The 16,394-nt window shown below is 37.7% G+C and overlaps 1 protein-coding gene across 1 annotated transcript in view; it reads left to right on the forward strand.

Annotated features, from left to right (window-relative positions):
* The window catches only part of LOC135082217 (ATP-binding cassette subfamily C member 4), a 38,983-nt gene that overhangs the window by 18,109 nt on the left and 4,480 nt on the right, over window positions 1-16,394 (forward strand). The window contains exons 2-22 of the mRNA XM_063976985.1: window positions 621-755; window positions 1,230-1,434; window positions 1,917-2,142; window positions 2,504-2,601; window positions 4,429-4,626; window positions 6,013-6,139; window positions 7,317-7,466; window positions 8,283-8,476; window positions 9,695-9,859; window positions 10,035-10,172; window positions 10,955-11,122; window positions 11,735-11,881; window positions 12,049-12,269; window positions 12,676-12,806; window positions 13,235-13,444; window positions 13,944-14,174; window positions 14,249-14,355; window positions 14,633-14,756; window positions 15,015-15,185; window positions 15,521-15,648; window positions 15,989-16,111. Coding sequence (XP_063833055.1) covers window positions 621-755; window positions 1,230-1,434; window positions 1,917-2,142; window positions 2,504-2,601; window positions 4,429-4,626; window positions 6,013-6,139; window positions 7,317-7,466; window positions 8,283-8,476; window positions 9,695-9,859; window positions 10,035-10,172; window positions 10,955-11,122; window positions 11,735-11,881; window positions 12,049-12,269; window positions 12,676-12,806; window positions 13,235-13,444; window positions 13,944-14,174; window positions 14,249-14,355; window positions 14,633-14,756; window positions 15,015-15,185; window positions 15,521-15,648; window positions 15,989-16,111 — 3,397 coding nt within the window. The remainder of the gene's footprint in view (window positions 1-620; window positions 756-1,229; window positions 1,435-1,916; window positions 2,143-2,503; window positions 2,602-4,428; window positions 4,627-6,012; window positions 6,140-7,316; window positions 7,467-8,282; window positions 8,477-9,694; window positions 9,860-10,034; window positions 10,173-10,954; window positions 11,123-11,734; window positions 11,882-12,048; window positions 12,270-12,675; window positions 12,807-13,234; window positions 13,445-13,943; window positions 14,175-14,248; window positions 14,356-14,632; window positions 14,757-15,014; window positions 15,186-15,520; window positions 15,649-15,988; window positions 16,112-16,394) is intronic.

Below are 16,394 nucleotides of genomic sequence, written 5' to 3' on the forward strand. Positions count from 1 at the left end.
TAAGTTCACATCAAGTGCTACGAAATCTCTAATCTGTAACGCCGTAGCGTAGCGGTGTCTACACTAGACAGTCTTGGCAAGGTGCCTCTGTATTTTCGAAACCGGAAAAACATTAAACAATTTAATTTTGTTCATCCAATTTCTAAATGCAATCTTTTTTCTCTTTTGTCTCTGCATCATACTAATTGGTATTCAGTTAAAGTAGGAAGCTATAAGTTTCAATCAACAATCTAAAAGTCAAAATCGGTGATATCATTGAATCAACATAGCTATTTACATAAGATAGTACTACCAGTAAGGTCAAGAACTCAATATACTTACAGCAGCCGCATAAAAATTCCAGAACCTCACTTTATACGCGTAAACACAACAGTCTTATGGGTGAAGCTGCATTTAGGAAAACAGGTTAATATTTAGGTTGGTATTTATTTACAGTTCTTAACCTGATATTTACAATGAATAAAGGTATCATACAAAACAATAAACTGAGAGCATAAACTCCATACGCGGAATGTGTTAATGTGTTCGATATTGACTTTTAAAATAAATAGGGAAAACAATATTATACAAATACGTACATCCAAATTGAGCTGTTCTAAAAAAATATGTTTTGTCCACAGAAAATGGTTGGAAGAAATAGCATTGGCAAGCAAAAAAGGCCGCAAGCCTTCACTTCTGCGCGCCATGGCCAAAACCTTCTGGAGAAGCTACGCGCCCTCTGGCATTATGTTCCTCATCCAAGCCCTGTTCCTCAAGTGAGTACCATCCTTTTGGCATCGCCATGACAAGAATACATTAAGCTTGTTTACGATTATGCCACGTTTTTAGCATGTTACGTAATACAAAAGACGCAAGTACTAGCAGTACATGCCTTATGTGTCATAAAAAGTCATGACACAGGTACATGATTCAAGTTAATTAGAGCTTCAATTTATTTTATTTTTCTCATGATACAATGACCGATGCAGCGTTAGTTGGGCAATTTATTTAATTTTTTTTACCGTAAGCTTGTAAGTATTCACTTGATTCTTGATCGTAGTTCTGAAATGTTATGTGCATCTTTGTAACACATGTACCTATTGTAAAGTAGAAGGGACCTACTGAGAAGGGCGAATAAATATTGATCCTCATATGAGACATTTTATGAAGCTAGCTAACTTTTGAACGTCGTAATATATTTTTCAGCGATTAACTATGTACCTACTCCAATTATTTTTCGTAACTTGCAGACCATTTCAACCAGTGGCGCTAAGTATGATGCTGGCCTACTGGGAGCCAGGATCGGACATGACATACGAACAGGCCGTGTACTGCGCCTCGGCTGTCATCTTCATGTCCCTGCTCATCGGCTTCCTCAACCACCACGGTTCCTACTCCACCCAGCAGTTTGGCATGAAAGTCAGGATCGCGGCCTGCTCGCTTATTTATAGAAAGGTTGGTAAAACAATAAAACCAAGCATCATTCAAAACCTTGAACCTTCAGTTAATTTACAGTAAAATGTCCTGGTGATAGATGCCATTGAAACGTTAATAAAATGTCGTCAGGAAAAACGTAATATTAATTCAGTCAGTATTTTCTTTGTGATTGTACGTACATAAACTTAATTGTTTTTGGTTCACCAAAGACGTCAGAAACCCTTTGCAAATAACGATGTTGATGGTATCGGAATTTCAAACCCGTTATAATTTTACTGAGAAGCACAAAGGCATTATTAAACTGATTTGCACCCATACGCATCGTCCCACATCGGGATATCGCGCATACTGACGTAACAATACAACGCATTAATGAGTAGTATTACCTTAAGCTGTCAGCACGATCTCGTTTGCTTATAGCAATTAACGTGCACTTCACAAGGCATGCATGTATAACATTATTGGTCTTTTGTTTAATTCAATACTGTTTAAATTACCAGGTCATGCGCATGAGTTCTGGCGCCCTCGCGCAGACGACGGCGGGGCAAGTCGTCAACCTGTTGTCTAACGACGTGAACCGGTTCGATTATGCATTCATCTACACTCACTTCATCTGGCTGCTCCCTCTGCAAGTCGTCATCGTGTGCTACCTCATATACCTGAAGATCGGCTATGCTGCGATTGTTGGAGTCGTCGGCATCGTCCTACAAACTATCCCAGTGCAATGTTAGTCGGTTTTTACTTCAAATTATATCTCATACTGTCGAAAAGTCACGTGATTTGTCGACAATGCCGGTCGCTATCAAAGAAATCGATAATGATATTTTTATCACGTCGTTTTACTAAAGGTGAGTATAGACTAGAGCATTTACTTGTAACAGAACAACAAGCTGCTCTATGAAATGTATAGTGTACGAGTATCACCCTGTCACGAACCAAACGTCATACATTTTACCTGTACCTTAACCAAACCGTTCTAGTTGCTCTAGCTAGTCTATACTCACCTTAAAATTAGGATGTAATTATCAAAAAATATGATAACAAAGACCGGCACCATTAAGTTGATTGTGTGTGACGATTGTTACAGCTTACATGAGCAAATTGGCCGCACGGCTACGGATGAGGACCGCTTGTAAAACCGACGAGCGCGTGCGCATTATGGACGAAATCATTAGTGGCATGCAGGTATGTTAACTGGAATTTAATTGAATCTCAAATTCTACTAATGGAGATTCACGTGTCCTGTTGTAGGCACAGACGCCGGAGTGTTAATCTTTTGTTCGATTGTTACACAAAACTATTACTTAATCGTTTCTCGATAAAAATACTAGATAGAGATGCTATTAGGTGAATCAGATCACACTAAATTGTAATTTGGTTCACATTTGGGCGTAATCAAGATTTGAATTAATTGTTTACACATTTTACTACATCAAAATACTATAATTAAATAACAGTTTCTTTCTCATAATATGTTTAAATCCAAGCAACCGTACAAAAACTCGTATATTTACTTTTGCTCTTAATCTTTTGTTCTTATAGTCTTGTAGAGTCACTAAGCTGCTCCCTTAGAATAGCATCAGGTTGCTGATTAAATAAAAATAGCGCATAAGTACTTGGCTTAGGTACATTTATGGTTACGGTTTGGTTGCGTTTCATTACCTACCATAAACTGTGGTTTTACCGACCACATTAATACATATCTACATAAAACACAGTGACAAACCTTCATGATTTACCTTACTTATCGCATATTAATAGGGCACAGGTAAGTACTCATAGCCATATGCGTAAATACCTACCTACATACTACATTAAAAACAGATAGCTGCTATCTACTCCAATCATTATTTATTTTCAAAAATTATGTTTTTTAATTAATGAAGGCTGAGTTGTACCACCTTATTTTAACCGTGACTATAACCATAACCGGTGTTTTTTTGTACGGAGTTTGATAGACTTTTAACGTTTGTTAAACGAGTAAGATAGTGCAACCCAGCCTTAGACATTTTAAAAGATATTTGTTTACTCGCGTAAACATACTCACCTATGACGATGACCTAGAGCAATGATAAAAGGGTATAAAAATGAGGATTTCATATTCACTTAAAAAGTTTGCGTATTCCGTAAATGGTTAAATATTCAATAACTTATCCATCTTTTAATTACAGTGAATACACATGTAGGTACAATACATAGCGGTAATGAATGTCACTTTCCGCGAGTTGTTTTTACGAGTATGTACCTATAAGCAAATGTTTTTGTATGTCAAGTACGAGTACGGCGTATTGTGTACATCCAGTGAATGATATTTGACCTCGTTGTGTACGAATCTGACCACACCTAACTGATTTTCAATTTGATTCTTTGACATATAAACCTCTATTAAAATATTGTGAATTTGTGATGCATAGTAGCATACTTACTAAAAACGCCTTACCTACTGTAATATGATCGTATAAATCGTATAAACCTGACTTGTGTTGAAATCGTCACAGGTATACAATTCACAATACCGTATTTGCCCATTTCGCATGCCTATTGTGAAACAAATAATTCACTTCCCATAGCCGATTCGGTTTTTACCACTTTGCACTAAAATCTGTCTCGTATTTGTCAGTTTAAACTACTCTAAACCATTATAGATATCCAATTCAATCTCATTCCTACTTCTATTCATCATCAAGTGAATGGTCAAACTTTTGCGGTCTTTTAGTAATCAAATCCTAGTGTTTGAGACCCTTGAGTCACTAAATTACGAATGATGAAAAAACAAGAGCTTAGCTTAGCTCAGTAATGTTTTTTACAAGCAAGCTATATTACATAATATCACATGAAACTTGATATGTAAATAAAAATATAGTATCCTAAAAGAAATAAAAAATTGCATACATGTTCTCGTTAGGCCGGAAGAGGATGCAAGCGTGTTGTTCGTTGAAGAATGTGACAGCCGAGTTCTATAGACAAATGAACTCTAAACCGCATAAAAATCTAACACATTATTTATTTCAGGTGATAAAAATGTACGCCTGGGAAAAGCCGTTCGAGCAAGTGGTAGCTCTGGCACGGAAGAATGAGATCAAGTGCATCACCTCCGCGTCCTACCTCCGAGGGGTGTACCTTAGCTTCATGGTGTTCACCGAACGACTGTCCCTGTATATCACCCTGCTCACCTACTCGCTCTTCGGCTACCAAGTCACCGCTGACATCGTAAGTTTGTCTTTATAACATAGGCCAAATAAGATCGATGGCTCCTACGTATAAGGGCGAAACTGCCGCTTACGCCTTTTTCCAATTATTTAAGCAATGATTTCACTTTGCTCTAATCTATAACATCAGTAAGAAAAAAATTTTTTTTTTCCATTAGATACAAAATAAAATTTTAGGCAAATAGGCGTATGTGCAAAACTACGCCACGTATAAAGCCCAATCATACGATTCGTCAATCTATACGAGTAGTTGCTTACATAAACATATATTTTTTATAATCCAAATCTTAAATAAAGCCATGAAAATATTTAGCAAATTGTTTTATTTATAAATTATGACACATTATATAGTTATTTAATTTTTAGCGTTAAGAGTCGCATCTCAAACTAATTTGAAAATTATAAATAACTTGAAAAAATCGAACTGCCTAAGGCATCGTGGGTTCAATTCCCGCCTTAGGCAATTCGATTTTTTCAAATTATTTATATTTTTTAAAAATATGACACATTAAGTTAAAAGACCTAACTAAATCTCGAGCACAGTATATGGGCGTATTTGCGTTAAAACGTAAAACGGTACATTAAACGACTTTTTCTAACTGATTTATTATTGATATAGCACATGATAACAATTAAAATAATTACATGCATAAATAAAGAGAGTAATCGCTTAAAATATTATATTTACGTTGTCATTTAAGTCTCTTTACGTTGAACAATATACATGAAACTATAGAAATATGCCGACGTAAAAGGGCAATGCGTAAAATCTCAAAATATATAAGAAAAATATAAAAATTGATAACAGCAGCAGCAAAAGCATTACATGTTAAGGCTAAATGTGAAATTTCATTAAATTCGCTTTAGTAGGTCAAAAGATATGACCCAAAAATATGGTTCTGGCCACTAAAATGGCTCTCCTGTAAAATTTACTTTTTTCACTTACGCCAGTATACGTAGGAGCCATCGAGATGGGGTTCAAAAGTTGTAAACGGCCCTATCAATGCAAAGGCCATAAAAAGCTTATTGAGCTCAAAAATGCAAGTGCATTGTTTTCTAGCACACTTTATGTACTAAGGTGGCAAACTAAACACCCCTTTTTACCTAAAATGAAAAGCAATAATTCCGAATGAAGCTCGTTTCCACCTTCAGCCTGATCATCATTTACCATCAGGCCAAGAGCTTCTTCGTTGTAAATAAAAAAAAATCTTTCCTACATTCCACGTCGTTATTATGAACCTATTTTATTTCTTTGAAGATTATAAGAAACTGAAAGGCAGCCTGCTTATGATACAAGCATAAGCGGCATTTACGAAAATATTAAATTGCTCAAATAAACTTGTCTCATTGTGATCCAGATCCAGAATTACACAGCAAAAATTTTCAGGTTTTTCCACTGGCACAGTTCTACAACACCCTGCAAGGAACCCTTTCGATTATCATGTCGAACGCCGTCTCGTTTTTGGCCGAGGCGCTGATTTCAGTGCAGCGCCTAGAGGCGTTCATGCTGCTCGGTATGTGACCGACTGGTCAAACCTCGAATGCATGCGTCTATTTTTATCCTTCTCAAATCTTCCACGAGTCCAAATTATTACAGGACATCGTTTAACACCAATTGATGTTTACTGGCTTAGGGTATGCCTAACTCACTTCTGTAGGAACTCTTTTTATGTGTCAATGTACAACTTGATCGTTGCGAATATATTAATCGTAACGGATGCAGTGACTAGACGGCAATTATTCAATAATTCACCTTTATGCGACTATTAACCTTATATCACCATTTTTCTAAGAACTTGAGTGATGCATGATTTTACTTAATTAGGTGTGTTAAAGATATATCACGCATGAACTGAGTGTAGTAATTAAGAGGACCATTCTTCAATATTGATGCAGGTTATTAGGCGGCATGTGGGCTAATCAATTAATATCTCCATCTGCTGGATATTTTGTAATAGTTAGTGTGGTTTCCACAGGCTTATCCAACGGCACAATTATTCAACACTCTGCAAGCGACACTATCCATCTGTACCATTCATTCTTTTAGTGCAGCAATGGAATGTGTAACGAGCATTCGGCGAATTGAGACTCTCTTACTACATGGTACGACAAATCCCAAGTAAATCGGTGTGATTTTGAATGGCGTTTCTAGGCGTTATAATGCTAGGAAAACTTTCAGGGGAAATAACTTTCTTAAAGCTTGTTATTAACTTGCATGTGCTGATTGATTTTACACTAACCCATAACTTTAAAGGAACTTCGAGGGAAGGTGGCTCGGACATGCCTTAACGCAATTTTACTACCAACTTAAAATTTTGAAACAATGTTTAGTCTTTTTCTATCATTATTCTTTTTTTATTAATAGATCTAGATAATAGTAAATAATTTAAAAAGCAAATGAGTTCTTCAGAAAAAGTTAAATGAATATGAATAAATATCTGTGAGACATCGTGGCAATACCTACTGCATCTGTATTTAAAAATTAATACTTGGTATTGACCGTAACTAAGAACCTTATAAATAAACATAAGCACGCATTGTGTCAGTCCACTCATCAAGTAATAACTTCATAGATATCGGAATCCTAATTAATTTATACCAGATGTAGAGTTGCGGTGTGGATTAACATGTGCAACGCGCACATTGCGCTCACTAGTTATTATAAAGTGCTTATTAATAATGCATAAACAGACGAGCGCGAGGACCTCAGGAGTGTGGCCGACGTGGACATAGCCAAACTGGTCCAGAGCGTGGAGAGGAAGAAACAAAAGAACCTCAGCGAAGAAGACCTCTGCCAGAACACTTTCAAGAAAATCGACGAAGATGGCATATTCAACCCAGGTACGTTAAATATATCAGACTAAACATGTTTTGTTGCAAAAAAGCACGTTAATACAACTACATAAGGTCCCAGTGTTAACCTTCATGTACACGCATGTACTATGAAGGTATTCCCATAAATCTTCTCAGTTTGAACACACTTTCACTTTCACCACACACATACTGAACTAAGAGGTGATTTTACTTCGACTGATGAATTCATTTTCTATAACTACATCTTATTTCTTAAAAATCACTATGTATACATTCTGATTTATTCAAATGAGTAGGCATGGTACATTTTCATTTAAAAATTATATGTGGAAAAGTATTGTTTTACAAATAATCGTTTATGCAGGTGTTACGACACACGCACAAAGTAAACAGCTTCATTAATGAACCATAACAATATTTACTTTAAGCCATACAACAATGAACGAGACAATGAAAATTTTCTTTTTGTTTAAGAAATTGAGACATTTAACTTTGAAACATTCTGACTTTGTTTGGATGAAAACGATAACACATCGGAAAGAGCTACATTTCTCTAATATTTTCTTTGGTGTATTTTGTTATATTCAGGCATTTCTTTACCAATTCAGAATAAATACGATCTTAGAACTTCAATTTATCAACGATCGTCATTTGGTTTACATTTTATAAACTTCGTACCCATGAAAATATCTTTTGTAATTTTCCCGTTTTCCCAAAAATTTTCATTGAAGTTCCACTCTTATTGTTCGTAGAGTATTACCTCGAAAAATGGACGACCCAACACAATATTTTTTCCAAATCGGACCAGTAAAGATTAATTGTTTGTTTTATACCTACTTTCAGGTTTCGACTGCAACGAGAAGGGTCTACTGAAGAAGACTCTAAGCTCCATGACGGTGGGAGCAGACGTGGGTATTCTCCTTCAAGACGTGAACGCGAGCTGGACTGAAGACGGGCCGGTGACGCTGCGCAACGTCAACATTACTGTGCCGAAGGGAAAACTTTGCGCAATCATTGGCTCAGTTGGGTCTGGAAAGGTGAGAACTATCTTCCTACTTTTAACCTATAGGTCTAGTGCTTGACTCAGTCCATGCTTGGGGTATAGGTATTGGAACGGCACGGGATTGGAACGGCACAGGTGTTTTTGTAACGTCAAACGTCAGCGTGACTTCAAATCTCCTTCAGATTTGTATGCTGTGTCACTGGTGTCACGTTATAAATTATGTCAATGTCATCCCTTTCTGCCGCTCCCATACCTCAGGCACTGACTGAGCTAAGTTTTTAGTTAGATGTCTTTTAGGCGAGTATTAAAAAATAATTGTCACGATTCAATCTCAATAGATTTTCTGTGATTGTTCTAAATTTTACAAACAAAATGTCTCATACTATGCTTGAGATTGAATCGAGTCTGCGAGTCGGTTCGTAATACGCAACAGTCTTTGTTGCGGTCAGGTATTCTTTGATTCAGGTCAAACGCAGATTAGTTTCATGTAAAAATTAAATTCATCGTACATAGACAAAAGAATTAATTAGGTATAGGGTTGCACTTTTGTGTATAGTAGCGTTAAGCATGCAAAGCGCATTACTAGACACGTAAATGTGCTATAGTTATACCTGAGAGTTATACATACCTACATACTAGGTAAATGATGTTTAGTTTAATAAATCTTCCACGTGCGAGTAGGATGGGAGATAGATGACTTAAGAGGCACATTACCATAAATAAATAAAGAACTCTATATTAGGTATTATTACTGACATTTAACAGAGCTTTTATAACCTATGTAACATAACTACTACTTTTATTGATCAATTAGCAGTCAATCCCAGCTTCTGCCCACACACATGATATCTTATCCATACTCTTACATCTTACAAATAGTGCATGATTTTTAACTTTGTATCTTCACTTAAGGTCCTATGTCCCCTAGATGGGGCACAGGGCGTCCACAACCAGTTCTCCATCGCTTTCGGTCTTGAGCTTCGCGTTTGATCTCGCTCCAATCTTGCCGATTTTCTTCGCCTCGTCTGCTACAATGCACCACGAAATTTGCTTGGGGCAACCACGTTTGCGTTTTCCTTGGTGATTCCAAACCAGAGCCTGCTTAGGGATGTGATCGGGATCCCTCACTGTCACTGTAGCACTGTCACTGTATCACTCACTGTTTCAATAGCTCAAGTTAGGGTTAAAAGTCGTCAAGATGCGACCTAAATGTTTTGAATCACGTCACATTAATCAACTTTCATATTTTCAGAGTTCCATTCTGCACCTGCTATTGAATGAGCTACGGTCGACCTGCGGCAAGATATACCTGTCAGGGCCGCTCTCCTACGCTAGCCAGGAGCCCTGGCTTTTCGTCGCTACCGTCCGCCAAAATATCCTTTTTGGCCTTCCTTACAACTCCAAGAAATACAAAGAGGTATTTAGTTTTTACCATTTCAAACCACAAAGCTACTTTTTTCCAACAGTATTAAAACCGCAAAATTCAATTAACATTCCTCTACCAACCGCGTGTTGGTGTTACCTTTTAGTATTTTTAATTATTAATTATTTTTTTATTATAATCACTTATTAAGCACATTTTTGTCAAACAGGTGGTCAGAGTTTGCGCCCTACAAAAAGACTTCCAGCAATTCCCTCATGGGGACCAAACGTTGGTGGGCGAAAGAGGCGCATCTTTGTCTGGAGGTCAAAGGGCGCGAATCAATCTCGCCCGTGCTGTGTACAGACAGGTAACAATTACTCGCATGAGTAATTTAACATTTTTTAATTATTCTTACAATCTTAATGTACTCGTAATGTAACGTCTTGTCGTCAAATTCCAAAATGAACACTTTCATAATGTTACAACAGTAACAATGGTAGAGTCGAAATTACACTGCTTAATTAGACCTAGGCTAGCGACGGGAAGACGTGACACGATCAGTTCATGGCCGACCATTATTTATAAATACAAAAAATTAGAAGGACATCATCGACCCGATCATATCATTTAAATTAGATAGATAGATAGAACACACTTTATTATACACCACAAAAGACAAGACAAGAAAAGAAAAAGACAGAGAAACAAAATATACGACACAGTTTAGGCGGTCTTATCGCTATAAAGCGATCTCTTTTAGGCAACTTAGAGGTCAAATTCATAAAAATGCTACCAAAACTTTACACCGCTATAAACATAGCACAAAAGTATCTCTTAACACCTGCCCTTTGTCATTAGACGTGACCTTATAACCTTAAGTAGGTAATTATGCTAAGTAACTTTAATAATTAAGGAATTTAAATTTTATCAATTTTGAGGAATAAGACTTTTTCTATACAATTTTTTTTGTCCTTATCCCAGACATGAGTCTAATCTTATGTAAGTAGATAGGTACAATCTGTTAATTTTTGCGCCGCCTTAGTTTTTCTGCTTGACTCGTGGTTGACTGGTAGAGAATGCCCGCCACTGTACATTACTTTTATGTGCAAAATGTTAAATAAATAAATAATGGTCTTATTTTTTTACCAGGCGGAGGTTTACCTTTTGGACGACCCACTATCAGCAGTGGACGCGCACGTGGGTAGACAGCTGTTCGACGAGTGCATCGGAGGGTACCTTCGTCACACCACTAGAGTGCTGGTCACGCACCAGCTGCACTACCTCAAGGCTGCCGACTACATCGTTATATTGAACAACGTGAGTATACTTGACAGCAGACTGTACACATTTTTGTTGAAAAATCTCCGGTAATACTCGAAACGTACAAATCGATAAAGAAGAAAAGAGTCCCTCCCTTTTGTCTTTATTGAACCTCTCTACTCCATTTTGCTCATCTCTTCTTTGAACCTTAGTATTTTTACTGCATTTTGTTCTGTACGTAACTTTTATACCTTTATTTATTTAGCTTAGATATTTAACTCTGGTTGTTGTCAATGTACCAAACAATTGCTGGTAGGCTAATAAGAAAAAAATAAGGTATCATCATGTTTATATTGATGTACCATCGTCGATACTAGATGTATTTACAAAACTCTACACCTGTTAACACCAATAAGGTCTGGTTGGTTACGTGAAATGCACTTTCACTTTCAGCGTAGGTTCTAGCGATTAGGGTTAGGGACACAAATTATGTAACTTCTCTATATACGGAATAGTTAAAAATGTATTCCGTGGCTCTACCATTTTATTTATTCTGTATGCAACGCCTTAGTAAGAGAGTGATTGTTTACATTCTCGTAGTAAATCGAACAATTGAATAAAGGTCGTTTTAAATGATAATGAACAGGTGATTTTACGTTTTTCTAACAGGGAGCTGTAGATGCTAAAGGGACGTACGATGAACTAGTCGATTCTGGCAAAGACTTCGCAAAATTATTATCGTCTACTCAGGATGACGATGATGACAAGAAAGACGCTGAAAAACCACCTCCAATGCCAAGAAGAACATCTTCAAGGGTAAGTCATTATAATACCAACCATTTTACTTAATACTACAGTTGTACCGAATGCTTTATGAGTATTGTCGTGGCCTTTTGAACCTTGTGGGAAAATTAACTTTTAAGACTGAATTAAGTACCTAAAAATTTAAAGTGAGTTAAAATTTTTGAACTGTTCTATTTTAGCTATCTACCACCCGTCGGCCGTCCCTCACAGAATCAACCGGAGGTTGTGAGGTCGCGCAAGAGATGGAAGAAGAAGAGAGGGAATCAGGCTCTATGGGATGGCACGTCTATGGTGCCTACCTGAGAGCGGGAGGGAAGACCGGCCGCCTCGTGTTCATGGTGCTATTGCTATTCGTGGGACAACTATCCGCAACTCTTTGTGACTATTGGGTCACTTTCTGGTAAATGATTTTCTTAAATAGAAAAATCACAAGATGTAGGTTTTTGATACACTGCCTGATTTTGGGAAAACCTTTTTGACACTCATATGAGGACATAACTGCTCTAAAATTAGGCTTATCAATTGTTAATTTTTGATTCCTATGTATGCTACGCTACAACATGTTATGCTTTAATTTTACGTGACTACCTTTCGTATACGTAATACTCATAATTACCTTCCATTCCTTTACGTGAAGCGTTTGTAAATGTAGCTATTGCAATTTGCGAATGCAGCTGTACTTTCTATAGAAGGTGAATTTGCCTTGAATACTAAAATACCGATCAAGATACCCCACTGAATGTACTGCCATGAAATACGAAAATAGTTACATGACCCCAATAAAATACATTTTATATATTTTTTAGGACAAATGAGGTAACGAGAATGAAAGAAAGAGAAAGCAATGGCACGAAAATTGACTATGATACAGTCATTGTGCCAAGAAATAGCACCTTCAACTTATCCAGTTACTTCTCCGGAATAAAAATGAAACCAGGTAATTATAAACATAACAGAAATACATTTACCTATAATAATTTTTGTTGTACAAAAGCAGTAGGATCCAAAAGTATATGTGAAAATTATATTCCTTTGGACCCAATAACAACCACTGCACCAAGCCCCACTGCTCATCCCAGATTTCTATCAATGGTACGAGGACTTTTAAAAACAATTAAGTGGTCATTACAAATTGTAATAGAACTCTATTCTGTAAAGCTTCAACCACACTAACGCGTGCAGATCGCCATCGCGCGATCATAGGACAGGTCTCGCGGTACCCATGACAGTTCGCGCTGCCTGTCATTTGGCCTATGATCGCGCCGTGATCGCGCCGGCGATGGCGATCTGCACGCCTTGGTGTGATTGAAGCATAAGAGCATGACCTAACACTGATTTAAAACGTAAATTGTTTTTGCTATCCAGATATGGACATCCACGCCTACATAGGACCCCTAGACACGTCTCAGTACCTCTACGTGTATTCGGCGCTCATCGTTTGCTGCATCTTCTTCATCACGGCGCGCGCGTTCATGTTCTTCAAGGTGTGCATGACCGCCTCCAGGAACCTCCACAATGATATGTTCCATTCCATGTTGAGAGGCGTCATGAGGTTCTTCGACTCTAACTCTTCAGGTGAGGATGCTTTTCAGTCTGTTTTTGATCTTCAGTTTAAATTGTTTTAGATAGGTAGCTATGAATTCTAAAAGTGAATAATCAGTGCCCATATGATTTATTTAGATTAGTACATAAATCACATTAAAAAATTACAGGATTTTAAAAATGCGCAGGTACAAACGTACATAAACCTACTGAAGATGTAAACACGTTATTCCAAATTCTTAACTACTTAGAAAAAAATGGCTTCTTTGAGTACCTACTTAGTTATTTACACATAACAATAATTGAGTAGGTAACTCCGAGGCCCCACAAAAAACTTTAATTTTTAACAACTTCTTCAATAATTATACTTATCAAAACTTCGCACCACGCGCCAGTACATTCTCCTGAATCAAATATTCAACACTTAATTAAGCCTTACGTAGCACGTAACAGTATTACGACCACAGAATAAGTACCTAACTTCCAAAGTAGAGACATAAAAACTTGTACTAAGTAATTCATATTTTTTCAGGGCGTATTTTGAACAGATTCTCTAAGGATATCGGAGCATTGGATGAACTTCTTCCTCGATTCTTGTTGGAGTGCATTCAGATTTACTTGGTGATGTTCAGCATATTGGCTCTGAACGCTGCTGCTCTTGTATGGACCTTACTGCCGACCACGATTATCCTGCTGCTATTTTACACTATACTACAAATCTACCTCAAATCAGCGCAGTCTATCAAACGGCTGGAAGGCACAAGTAAGTATAATGTTTGCAGTAATTTTGTAATTGATTTTTTACTAGATTTTTGCTAAAAGTACTGTCATTTTTAGCCCGCAGTCCAGTATTCTCGCACATGTCTGCAACGCTGAACGGCATCAGCACCATACGCTCCGCCGGCGCCCAACAAAGACTGATAAAGGAGTTCGATAGGTTTCAGGTTCGTATTCCAAAGACACAGAAGCAAACAAAAGGCTTGAATTTTGATTCTGAATTTTAATTTAACGCTTAATCTACTGCATAGACCAAGTTTCTGACACAGCCTGAGTCAGTAAACTGACGTAAGCGCTACATGAAATTCACCAAAAAGCATTGTGAAATCACCACGCATACGTCACCACAGGCCTCGCCAATATGCAACAGTGTCAGAGGTTAACACTCTTTTAGCACTCGTCATTACGCAAATTAAAAACATTAAGCAAGATTTTTTTCTTTAGGACATTCACACATCCACGTGGAGCAGTTACTTGGCGAGCGGCGTGACGCTCGGCTTCTGGCTCGACTTCATCTGTGTGCTCTACCTTGCCATAGTCATAGTCGCCTTCCTAGTCATAGATAGCAGTAAGTATAAACTTACGCCTACCTACATTCATATAACGGAACAATATTTCAATTTTATAAAAGTAAAAAATACAAATTAACTAATAGTCCGTTAATATTAACTAACCCGTCGTGGTGAGCTAAATTCATAGTATAGCATTTTAACAACGGGTTGAGTTTCTTTTGTTCACGTCATACAACTTACTGATAACTTAAGATATCCTTTACTTGCATTCTCAGTTTCAGATTTTTACAAAGTTCCAATGTAAATGTTCACAGAGACAATATTCTCCGGCAATGTGGGCCTGGCGATATCCCAGACTCTCATCCTGACGGGCATGCTGCAGTTTGGGGTGCGACAGACAGCCGAAGTCATCTCGCAGATGACCAGTGTGGAGCGGATTCTGCAGTACACCCACATTGAACGCGAGAAGCAGTGGGACAAAGGCGGTTAGTATTTTGCAACGATCAGTTTTGCTTAGATAAGTAAGTAATATGATTTTCAGAACATTTTCCTCGGGATATAAAAGGCCTTCCGAGATAGAAGCTCGTCTCCAAGTGAGATCTGATTTAAACCTTTTCACAATGCGAGCCATTACATTATCGTCTTGGTTACATTTTAAATGATAATGGTTTTTCGTAGGATTTATATTAATTTGATTAAGTTCTTGAAATTTGATTTTAAGATTGACATCTAACGTGTACATTTTTCTCATGTGTGTATGCCCAAAACAATGAATTAAAAAGCTAGGTACCGAAAATGTATATCATGCTTCCTATTTTAGAACGTGAAACGCCCAAAGGCTGGCCGTGGCGCGGACGCATCGAATTCCGCAACTGTTACATGAAGTACACCCCTGAAGACTTGCCCGTGCTCAAAAACCTCAACCTGGTGCTAGAAAGCGGATGGAAGGTACATAAAACACACTAACTAATCGTCAACATCATCAGATCCTTTGGTCTCCACTGCAGGAGGACCTCTCTAATCTGCCAAACGAAATAAAGGATTTGGCATACACTCCCCACGCTAGCCAGACCTTCGTCGTCTTTTCCGATTGTGCTCCTGTTATCGCACTTATAGACACCGGAACAACTTTTATATGTACTTAATATTAATTTATTTAGGTGTAACTGTTAGCGTAGGTATATACCGGACTGGGTGTGAAGACCACGACCACTCTGCGTTAGTGTAGCGACGAAAAAGAAGAGTTAGCGTATAAACTATTTATTTATATTTTCGTTTTATTTACCAGGTGGGCATAGTAGGCCGCACGGGTGCCGGCAAATCCTCACTGATCTCGTCGCTGTTCCGACTGGCCATCGTCGAAGGCGAGGTGCTAATTGACGACATCGACACCAAATACCTTGCCTTACAAGTAAGATCACTTATCTACTTGCTTGCTTAATTCACAGTTTACACTTGTCTATCGTCGCAGGGTCTTGAGAGCTTCAGTAAGACGCCTATGGTTACGTCATAACGTTTCTGGTTACGTCATAACTGGGTCTAGGTAGGTACGACAGGTATTATTCTATGGTACGACACTATATCAAAATATTTATACGTACTGTGTAGGTCATTACAGGAGCTGCTGTTGTTTACCAAAAATATAGGTGATTTGTAGGTCAGAAGCTCAGAAGTGCATCATTTGCACTATTCAG

The sequence above is a fragment of the Ostrinia nubilalis genome, chromosome 2 (genome assembly GCF_963855985.1).
Source record: "Ostrinia nubilalis chromosome 2, ilOstNubi1.1, whole genome shotgun sequence".
Lineage (NCBI taxonomy): Eukaryota > Metazoa > Arthropoda > Insecta > Lepidoptera > Crambidae > Ostrinia > Ostrinia nubilalis.